The sequence below is a fragment of the Physeter macrocephalus genome, chromosome 11 (genome assembly GCF_002837175.3).
Source record: "Physeter macrocephalus isolate SW-GA chromosome 11, ASM283717v5, whole genome shotgun sequence".
Taxonomy (NCBI): Eukaryota; Metazoa; Chordata; class Mammalia; order Artiodactyla; family Physeteridae; genus Physeter; species Physeter macrocephalus.
Window position 1 is genome coordinate 179,171,317 of NC_041224.1, and position 10,216 is coordinate 179,181,532.

The 10,216-nt window shown below is 67.8% G+C and overlaps 1 protein-coding gene across 1 annotated transcript; it reads left to right on the forward strand.

The window, feature by feature from the left end:
* The first annotated feature begins 6,965 nt into the window (after positions 1 to 6,965).
* DIO3 (iodothyronine deiodinase 3) lies at positions 6,966 to 8,230 on the forward strand. Its single transcript, XM_024130924.2, has one exon. It carries the CDS (start codon positions 7,012 to 7,014, stop codon positions 7,924 to 7,926), a length of 915 nt encoding a protein of 304 aa, XP_023986692.1. The 5' UTR covers positions 6,966 to 7,011; the 3' UTR covers positions 7,927 to 8,230.
* Positions 8,231 to 10,216: the final 1,986 nt, after the last annotated feature.

A 10,216-nucleotide genomic window follows, 5' to 3' on the forward strand; every position in this document is an offset into this window, starting at 1 on the left:
GCGGAGTCAGGGTTTGAATCAAGCCTGTGAGATTCCAAAGGTCGAGCGACCCCTCAGATGGAAAGGCCCGGTCCTCACGGGATGGCCTTGGCCGATGGGCTGCCACACCCTGCCACAGCCCAAGGGCCCTGGCAACGCCATCCTCAGCGAAGTGTTTGCACTGGCTCGGGGCCAGCAGCCCAGCACTCGGCCCGCTCCGCGTGGGGTTAGCTGGCTCCTCCACCAAGGGGAAGGCACCGTGGAGTGTATCCCTCCCGCCACGTTCCCCTGCTTGTCAGCAACCACCGTTCCCCACGCGGTGTGAAATTCCAAAAGCAAAGCTTTAGGACGCCCGTGGTGCTGAGGCCCGACCCTCTGCCCACGGCCCCCCCGCCCACAGCAGACCTCCTCTTCCCCAGGGCTCCCATCAAACTGAGAGGCCACACCCCCTCCTCCCAGCCTCCCCCCGCCCAGTTCCCCTCCCTCCTCGGGTAGGCCCCTTCTGTCCCCAGAGGACGCCGACTGGACATCTCCCGTTAATCGCCGAGTGTGGGTTTCGATGCCAGACATTAGCTATGTGTTCCTAGGTAAGTCACCTCTCTGAGCCTCAGTTTTCTCATCTACAAAATGGGAGCGATAAAAGTTCCTGCCTCGTTAAAAGGTGGGGTTGAATGATCTGCCCATTTCCTAGATGATGAGACGGAGGCACAGAGAGTTCAGGTAACTTGCCCAAGATCACAGCCCTTGGCCATGGTAGAGCGACACAGAGGCTGCTGTGACACACAGAGCCACACAGACCTTGCTTTCCCTGAGCCTTCACGTCTCCCACCGGCTCCTGACGGTCTCACCGAAGACAAGGGGCCTGTCCCATGAGCACACCTACCCCTCCCAGGGAGCTGACTGGGCTGGGGGGGGGGGGGGGGCGCGCCTGGAGGGCAGACACCACCCCTAACCCACTGTGCACCCAGACCCCTCTGGGGGCCTGGCATGGACCAGGGCTTGGAACCGGGGGCGGGGCCCCAAAACAGCTCAGGAGGGCACTCTCACCACAAGACAGCCGGGTCCGTGGCGAGCCATCCCCGGGGAGCACACCGCTGCCCTCGCCGCTCTGCTGCCTGTCTCTGAGCGCTCAGCAATGCCGGGCAAGGGTCCCTTTCGGCTCTGAGCTCCTCCACGCTGGCAGCCACGAGCCTCACGGCATTTAATCTGCACACAGCCCTGGGGTGTCTGCACCGTGGTGATCCCCGGATTCAGAGACCCAGGCCGACCCGCCTCCGAAGCTGTACTGCTGGGATGTCCACCGGCACGGCCACACCCACGGGCGCACGTTTCGGGCAGCTGGACCGTCGCTTTTGTCTTCTGGACGTTGGAAGTCACAGCCAGTTGGGTTGGACCACCAGGATATTCCAGGCAAAATCTGTGATGGGTCCATGGCCCCTGTGGAGGACGCTGAGGCTGCACTGGGTCCCCGGTGGGCGGTGGGTCCTTCCTCGTGTCCGCACTTTTTCTTCTCACCTGGGGCACCCCGGCTACGCCATGGCTTCCCGCAAGAGGCTTGAAGTGTGCTCCAGAACCAGGCCGGGTGTAAACAGACACACACGTACACGCGTGTGCAGGAGGCGCTGCCCGGCATCAGTAACGTGAAGACAGCACAGCGCCAACATCACGCTCACCTCTCCGCCGAGGAAACCGAGACCTGGAGAAGCAGAAGCAAAGTGATTCGGGGGGGCCGGTGTGCTGGCTGGTTGTGCGCCACCTTTTCCCAGAGAGGGTAAGAGATGAACAGGACAGAAATGACCCCAAAGATGGCTCTCCAGCCAGCTTTGGGGTTCAGGGCTGGGTCTGCCCGCCACACAAGTGGCCAAGCCTCTCACCGTCCCTCTAGCCCCAGGCAGGTCCCACAGCCACGGCCTCCCATACCGGCCCTTGGGCAAGGAGTCGGCCCCGCCTCCGCGGGGGTCTGGCCGAACACCAGGGAGCGTGAAGGATACTCAGTTGTGTCTGAGCTCAGGGCAGGAACGAGTCAGAGCCAGGCCGGGTTTGAGAGTTAGGGATGGGCCAGAACGTGAGGCCCCCGAGCTGCGGCAGGAATGGGGCAGGTGAAAGATGGGCTGGGAGCAGATACTGAGGACCCGAGGCCAGAGGCGCCTTCTGGCCTCAAGTAGGGGTCTCATCAGCCCCTGAGAGGCAGGCAGGGGCAGGGCCCAGAGGACTTCCTAGAACCTTCTGGAATTGTGGACGAAGAGCACAGGGAAGGCACTGGAAAGCAGCCATCCAACCCCCTTGCAGTGCAGATGAGGCCAGAGGGAGGGACAGGACACAGCCAGGTCACCCAGCAGGTAGCCAGGGCCTCACCTCCAGGCCTTCCCCGCTCTTCGACCGGGAGCCCCGGGCCTCCCCCAGTCCTGGGGTGCTGCCAACGCTTCTGCTCCATCCGAGCTCTGGGGCCCCAGCAAGCCCTCCGGGCCGGGGTCCCAGGCCGCCAACCACCCCAGGGCCCCGCCGTCAGCTCCCGGGAGGGTGCCCGGCCGGGGTGTGTCACGTGAAGAGGGATGGAGACCCTCTGTGTTAAGGACACCTCTAAGCCCAGACCGCTGAGGCCGCAGCCACCAACACGCCTGCAGGGCGTCCACCCTTCAGCCGAGCCCAGCTGGAGTCGAGGGGGGGCCGGGTCAGAGGGGAGGTTTGCAAAGAAGAAATCATTCTCGAAGCAAAAGAAAAGGGTGAGCACATCTGGGGGACGGCCCGGGTACCCGTGGGAGGACCTGCTTATCCCAGGAAGGGAAACGGATGAGCCAGAGGCCAGGGCACGGGTGGATTCATCAGACAGCACGCCTGAAGGGGGCCTCCCGGGGACCGCCGGCCCCCGGCCCCACGTCCTCGCTCTTCCGGGCCGCAGACGCGCCCTACCTCGCTCACAGCTGCCTGCCAGCCTGCAAAAGGGCAGGATGAAGTATCTTGAAGTTCGCCTGAAACAAGTTTTCAATCGGTCCACGCTGCACCCAGGTACTCATTTCACAAAGGTTTGTGGGGCTCCTCTGGGGTGCTGGGTGCAGGTTAGTCACTGCAGAGGATCCCAGCAGGGCCTGAGTAGCAGCTGACACAGAAACTCGTGGTGAAACATGCCCGGGCTGAGGATGCGGCCATGAGGAAGGGAGAGGGCACAGGAGGGCGAGGAGGGAGGGCTCAGCTCCCCCAGTGCGGGTGGGGCAGGCTGGACCCAGGTGGAGGTGAAGGCAGAGGAAGAGAAAAAGTGGGAGTCGCCAGGGGAGGGAGCAGGGTAGAGGGAACAGCATGAGAGGAGGCTCAGAGGCAGGCCAGGGCCTGGGATCTCCCAGAGCATCAGGAGGCCAGTGGAGGGGGCAGGGGAGACGAAGAGTCAGTAGCCAAGGAGGGCTGAGGTCCAGAAGCCAGGTCGCTATGATGCTGGGCAAGGACACAGCCAGGACACACCCATCACTCTGCGACCCTCTTCGCCAGGTGTGCGGGCTGCCCCTTCTCCTCCCTAAAGCTCCAGGAGGCCCTCTGTAGGGTGGCCGGACCCGCCCCATGGTTAAGTCTCGGCATCAGCCTCCCTGGCGCTGGGAGCTGCTCTACCCGTAGGGAGACAGAAGCCGTGCCCACCGCACTACCACCCACCAAGCCCCACTCGGGGCAGTGTGGCAGAGGGGTCGGAGACAACCCTTCCCCGTGTGGGTACCCAGCCCCCGGCGTACAGTCTGGGAAGAGGGGAGGCCCTCCCCACCCTGCCCCGGATGTTCCAGGGCCCCCGCTGCCTGCCCCTCCCCCTAGCCCGTGTCCAAGTTGCTCCTGGACACCAAATGGACCCAGTCCAACTTGTCTTTCCCTTTCTTTCCCCTGCCCGCCCCCTGCTGGAGCTGCTGGAGGGCAGGCAGGAAGGAGGCCAGCCTGCCCAGCCAGCCCAGTGGCGTGGGCACAGCCCCAGCTCCAACTCTGGTCCCCCTGGGCCCGAGGCCCAGTGCTCCCAGAGTCCCAGGTAGGACTTGGCCTTGGGCCAGGTCAGGGCAGGATGGGCAGCTGGTAGGAAGGGCCCTGGGGAGGTGGGGAAGGGGGCAGGGGCTGCCTGGGAGGAGAGAGGGTTTAGGAGAGGGAGGAGAGAGTGAGGGAGGAGTGGGGCGAAGGCACAGAGCGCTGGAGTGAGTCACCGCACCAGGCTCTGTGTCCCAAAGGCCAGAACCACCTGGCCCTTGGGTCTGTCCTCACCTGCACTAGGGTCTGCGGGAGCCAGACGGTCCTGAGCGCCCTGTCCGACATCCTGGAATCCCAAGGTGTGAGGTGTAGCCTGCCAGCCCAAGGAACAGAAGCAGATCCACCGGAACAGCTGACAGCCCTGAGGACAAGCACTGCTCTCCTGAGCCTCCGTGGGGCCAGAGGGCTTGCGGGTTGGTGGTCTCGCTGGGTGCCCACAGAGGGTCCCCAGGGAGCAGTCTTACCTCTGCGCCAGACCACGTCTTCCCCGCGCACCACCACCACCGCCACATCCCGGGCAGCTCCGAAGGCTCGCCCAGCCCAGTGGCCTTTTAACTTTCTGAGACTAAATGTGGAAAGGGTGCAGGGGGACCTGCCCCATGCCCCTGGCCCAGTCCCTGTGTGGGTGGGGGCAGGGCACAGGTCCGAGACTGGCACCCCGCAGAAATCAAGGGAGCAGGGCTGGAGGGTCTGTGCAACAAAAGTTGGGACTTCCTCGGCCCCTGCCCGGGAAGGGGCAACCTCAGGGCCCCAAAACGCCTCTCAGAGACCAGCCAAGCAGAAGACTTCTCTCCCTACTCCCCCCACCTCCCCCGCAAAAAATAAGGCAAGGAACCGATTTGCCAACTCAGAGGTGCCCTGCGGGGGTGGGGAGCAGGCAGGGGGGACGCCCCCCCCCCAGCCAGGCTTGGATCGGAGAGAATTCCCTAACCCACCTGAAGACGCCCCCCCCCTTACCCACGGTGGTGAGGGGCGGTGCGGGGCCGCTGAGAAGAGCGGGGAGGAGGCTGCCTTTCCTCTGGGTGGGCAGTTCCCCGGCGGCGCAGCCCCCAGCGCCGCCACCCCAGGCAGCAGAGAAATCGCCTGGCTGGAAGAAAGAGCAAAGGGTCTACCCGCAGGCCCCGGCCTTCCTTCCACTCGGGTCTTGACCTGCTGGAGCCACGGTCCCAGGTGGGAGCTCGCGGGGCAGAGGGTCCCGCCAAGGCCGCGAAAACGGGAGGACCGGACCTCTGCCCAAGATGGGCATCCGCCCCCGCGCCCGCTGGGGCCCGGTGAATCCTGGGTGGGGGCTCCTGGCCCCGAGGCTGACTCCGCCGGACCGGTGCCCTCGCCGCCGCCGCCGAGAGCGGTGCCCTCGCCGCATCCGGCCCAGCGAGCTCCTACCTCCGCCCGGGGCGCGAGCGCTGCCTCCGTCCCGGGAAGAAGTTAGGCGGCCGGTCCCCGGGGCGGGTGGCGCACGGGACGCAGGCGGCAGTGGCGCCGGACTCGGGCTCAGCCACCGCCGCCCCAGACGAGTGCCCGCGACCGCGAGGGCGTCCCGGGAGGCTCGACTCCCCAGGGGGTCCAAATCGCTCGCGACCGCGTCCAGGCCTCGCCCCGGGGCGCGAGGCGGGCCGAGGCTCGGCGGGCCTGGCTCCCGGCTCCGGGGACCCCAGGTCAAGGCACTCCCCGCCCCGCCGCCCCAAGTCGCCGGCCCCGCGCCGCGCGCAGCGAGTCATCAGAAGATCTCGGACGCGGCGGCAGGGCCGACCCCGGCCCCACGGAGTTGGGGAGTAGCCCCGCACCCTAACATCCTCCACACACATTCCCCGTTGAGAGTACGCACTTCCCGCGTCCCGGCGCCTCCGCGGTGAGTCGAGCCGCAGCGCTCCGGGTCAGCGAAGGTGGCTCGGCGCGGGCGCTCCAGTCTCGACGTTCCCGGGGCAGAGAGCAACGTCCGGGGACGCACGGGACGGGTGCGCCCGGCGGCCGGGTCTGCGCCGGGCGCGGCGAGCGGCAAGAGGGGAGCGCTCCGGCGTTCAGGCAACAGCTACCCCTAGTGGGAGAGCCGCCCGGGGCCGCCGCCGCCCCGCGCCCGCCGCCCCGCGCCCCGCGCCCGCCGCGCTCCCGGCTCAGCTGGGGCGCAGGGACGGTGCTGCCTTCCCCGGCCCTCTGCGTCTCCGGCGCCGGGCGGTGGCGGGCCCGCCGGCCCTGCCCTCCGCACCTCCCCGCCGGGCCCCGGAGGCCGCTGACCCGAGAACTGCGGCGCCGAGCCGGGGCGCGATGGGACGGGGCGGGCGCGGCCGGGGCGGCGCTCGGCGGCCTCGGGCGGCTGCGGGGGGCGCCGAGCGCGGTGTGCGTGGCGGGGCGGTGCGGGGGGCGGCCGTGTGCGAGGCGCGAGTGTGAGCGCGCGCGGGAGGCGGGCGGGCTCCGGGAGGCGAGCGGCACCCGCGGGCGAACGCGGCAGGCGGCGGGGGCCCAAAGTTGCCTCCTCGCGGGCCCGCGCCCCTGGCGGGGCGGGAGCCGGGGCCGGCGAAGCGGCGGCCGCGGACCCGGCCTCCCGCGGCACCTGGGCAGCGGCCCCGCACGAGCAGCAGCGGCGGGGGCGGCGTTGGCGGCGGCGCGCGGGAAGCGAACCGGAGATCCGGCGCAGCGCGGCGGCCGCCCGGGAGCTCGGCTCAGGTGCGCGGCGAGGGGGGCGCGGGCCGGAGCTGGGCCGCCGGGACCGGGGCGGCGCGGCGCTCGCGCTCGCCGGAGGGCCTCCGCCGCGGGCCGGGTCCCCGCTTCGGCTGCCCGTCCCGGGCGCCCGCTGAGGTCCGGGTTACCCGCCCCCGCGAGCGGGCTTCGGGGCCCGGCCCCGCCCCCGCCGGCCCCCGGCCGGGCCGCCCCGCCCTCCGGCCGCCGGTGCCAGCCCTCGGCCCGCGATTTCTAAGGCACCGGCCGCGCCGCCGGGTGATCCCTCCGGGCTCAAGTTGCAAGGGGGCGGACCCGGGCCGGAGGTGGAGTCTCCCGCCAATTGAAGCCTCGGCTATAAATTGAGCTCCCCGCAGAGCCCAAGCCCAGATGCCTCGCCAAGCCACCCCGCGTTTGGTGGTGGGCGAAGGTAGAGGGTCCCAGGGGGCTCTGGGGGGCGCCGCCACCATGCTCCGCTCCCTGCTGCTTCACTCCCTGAGGCTCTGCGCCCAGACCGCCTCGTGCCTCGTGCTCTTCCCGCGCTTCCTCGGCACGGCCTTCATGCTCTGGCTGCTCGACTTCCTGTGCATCCGCAAGCATTTACTGGGCCGCCGACGCCGGGGTCAGCCCCACACTGAAGTGGAGCTCAACAGCGATGGCGAGGAGACGCCCCCCGACGACCCGCCTATCTGCGTGTCCGACGACAACCGCCTGTGCACCCTGGCGTCGCTGAGGGCAGTGTGGCACGGCCAGAAGTTGGATTTCTTCAAGCAGGCGCACGAAGGCGGTCCGGCGCCCAACTCCGAGGTGGTCCTGCCCGACGGCTTCCAGAAGCAGCACATCCTCGACTACGCCCGAGGAAACCGCCCGTTGGTGCTCAATTTCGGCAGCTGCACCTGACCACCGTTCATGGCGCGTATGAGCGCCTTCCAGCGCCTGGTCACCAAGTATCAGCGCGACGTCGACTTCCTCATCATCTACATCGAGGAAGCGCACCCCTCGGACGGCTGGGTCACCACGGACTCTCCCTACAGCATCCCGCAGCACCGAAGCCTGGAGGACCGGGTCGGCGCGGCGCGGGTACTGCAGCAGGGCGCTCCCGAATGCTCCCTCGTCCTCGACACCATGGCCAACTCTAGCAGCTCCGCCTACGGCGCCTACTTCGAGCGCCTCTACGTCATCCAGAGTGGCACCATTAGGTACCAGGGCGGCCGTGGCCCCGATGGCTACCAGGTCTCCGAGCTGCGCACCTGGCTGGAGCGCTACAATGAGCAGCTGCATGGCCCTCAGACCCGTCGAGTGTAAACAACCAATGGACAGTTGACCGAACTTGGCGGGCCGCGCCTTCGAGCCTTCGAAGCCCACGTGCAAACGCCCCCAGACAAAGTCAGGCTTGGCGAGGGCCCAGTGACACAGTTGTGCTGAGCCATGGATCTGAGGCTGAGTCTGCCCTCTCAGCCAAGCCACCTGAAGACTCTCCTCCGCCTCCCCCGACTCTGCCTTTGTGACTGCCCTTGCCTGTGCTTGCCTGGCTCGCCCTAAATCCCCTTCTGAGTGCGGAGGCAGCGCCGCCCTTGCCTGTGTGCCCCTGGACTTGTCCTCGCAGAGGCCCCTGCCACGCGGTCTCACACGCCCTCCCCAGAAGAGAATAGCCAGCGTGCCTTTAGCCAGGCGCATTGGCCCCGCGCGAGGAGACTGGCTGCGCCCGCGCGCCCTGGGCGCAGCTGGGTTCCAGCAGCGCGAGCCGCTCGCCTTAGTTGCCTGGCACCCACACCTGTCGCGCACGGGGAAGGGATGCCCTGCTGCTCTTGTGTCTGTTTCTCGTCCCTGAGCTGGGGGAGGAGGTGTGGGGTGGGGAAGGGTAGGCAGGGGTATTTCCCCCCCTTTATTTTGGGTGCTCAAGAGCCCCGCTGCTGATGACGAACTGTCTCTAACTGGTCTTGACCACGAGCTGGTTCTGAATTGCAGGAGGCTCGCGGTAGCGCCTAAGACGAGAGGGGAAAGTGCTCTGGGTTTCCATGTGGAAACCGCGTCAACGGGGTGGGAGAGGGAGGTTGGGGAACTGCTTCGGGACCGAGGAAAACGGCTTGGGAGGCACTGGCGAGGTTCGCAGCGCCCCAGGGAGAAGGAAGGGGCTGGGGCTCCTGACACACTGGGTTTGAGTGGTGGAGTCTGGGGGAGAGAGGTGGGGGGAGAGCCTGGGAACCCCGAACGAGGGATCTCCCAGGCAGAGCTGCCGGCTGCGGGGCCAGAAGACGGGGTGCCCCTGATCTGAAGGCCATTTAGTGAGTGTTTTGCTGGAAATATTCCCTGTATATAAACTTCTTTTTACACTACAATAATAAAGGCTTGAAGTGAATTGCTTTCGGGTTGCCTTCGGTCCCTTTATTTTTTCTTCCCTCTGAATGGCGGCAGTAATTAAACACAAATCTCTCCCTCGCGTCCCCATAGTGACCCTGGGGGGAAGGGTGGAGAGGAGCCTACGCTAGCGGGGGCGCGGGAGGGGAAGGAAGAAGGAAAGGGGTCCGTGGCGGTGCCCGGGAGGCGCACAGGCGCGCACGCACCCGCGGCGGGGAACGTGAGGTCGCGAGGAGAGCTAAGAAGTCGGGCCCGGCTGGGCCCTGGAGGGAGGCGGGAGAGGCAGCGGCGCCCGCACTTGCCACCGCGCGCGCGCACACACACGCACGCAGTTACAGCTGACCCTGCAGCCTCCCATCTAACTTCCCCCAGCGGCAGTCGGTGGGGGGAGGGGACGGTGTGGGGGAGGGCCGGGGGGCTTTGGACCAGGTAGGGCTGGGCTCCCGCCCACCGCGGGCACCTCTGCGCACCTGGCTCCTCCCTAACCCCCTTCTAGCGCCTCCCTACTCCCTCGCGCCCTTCTCGAACCTACAAGATCGTCTCCCCCACCCCCCCGATCTCCGCCTGGCTGCTGGGGTCCCCGGGAGGCGCCACTAGAATAGCGCAAGGTGGCGGAGGGAGGGGCGACGGGGGAGGGAGAGCGGGCCTGCAGCGCCATCACTCTAGCAGCAGCTCCTACTGCGGGGCGGGGGTGGCGCCGAGTGCGCCCCCTGCCCAGGACACCCCCTCCTCTTGCCCCTCCGCCGCTTCCCCAAGTTCAAGCCAAACCTCGTCACCACCCCCAACGCGCTCGGGTCTGGGAAGCGGAGGAGAGCGTGGAGGCTGAGCTGAGAGAGACCAGAAGGAGGGATGGCGGTGGCCGGACCGGGGCTGGGAGGGGAGGGGGTCGTGGCTTTGGGCACAGACCCCCGCCCGCTGCCCAGGCCAGGCGCTTTCTCGCACTCCCCGCTCGCTCGCACTGTCTCCCCTGTTGCTCCCCAGGTGAGGACGACTCCGGGAGAGCGAGATTAGCTCGCCGCGCCCCCCCCCCCCCGCTATTGACCCCTTGAGCAGAAAAGTGGGTCGGGGGAGACAGACAAAGGAGCGCTGAGGCGGGAGTCCGTGGGCCGGGAGTCGGGGTAGGCGAGCAGCCGAGCCTCCACGGCCAGAGAACCCAGGACCATCCCAGTCTCGGGATGGGGTGGGGGGGGCGGTGTCGGTGAGCGCCTGGGTGTGAGCGCTGCGCTTGAAGCTGGGG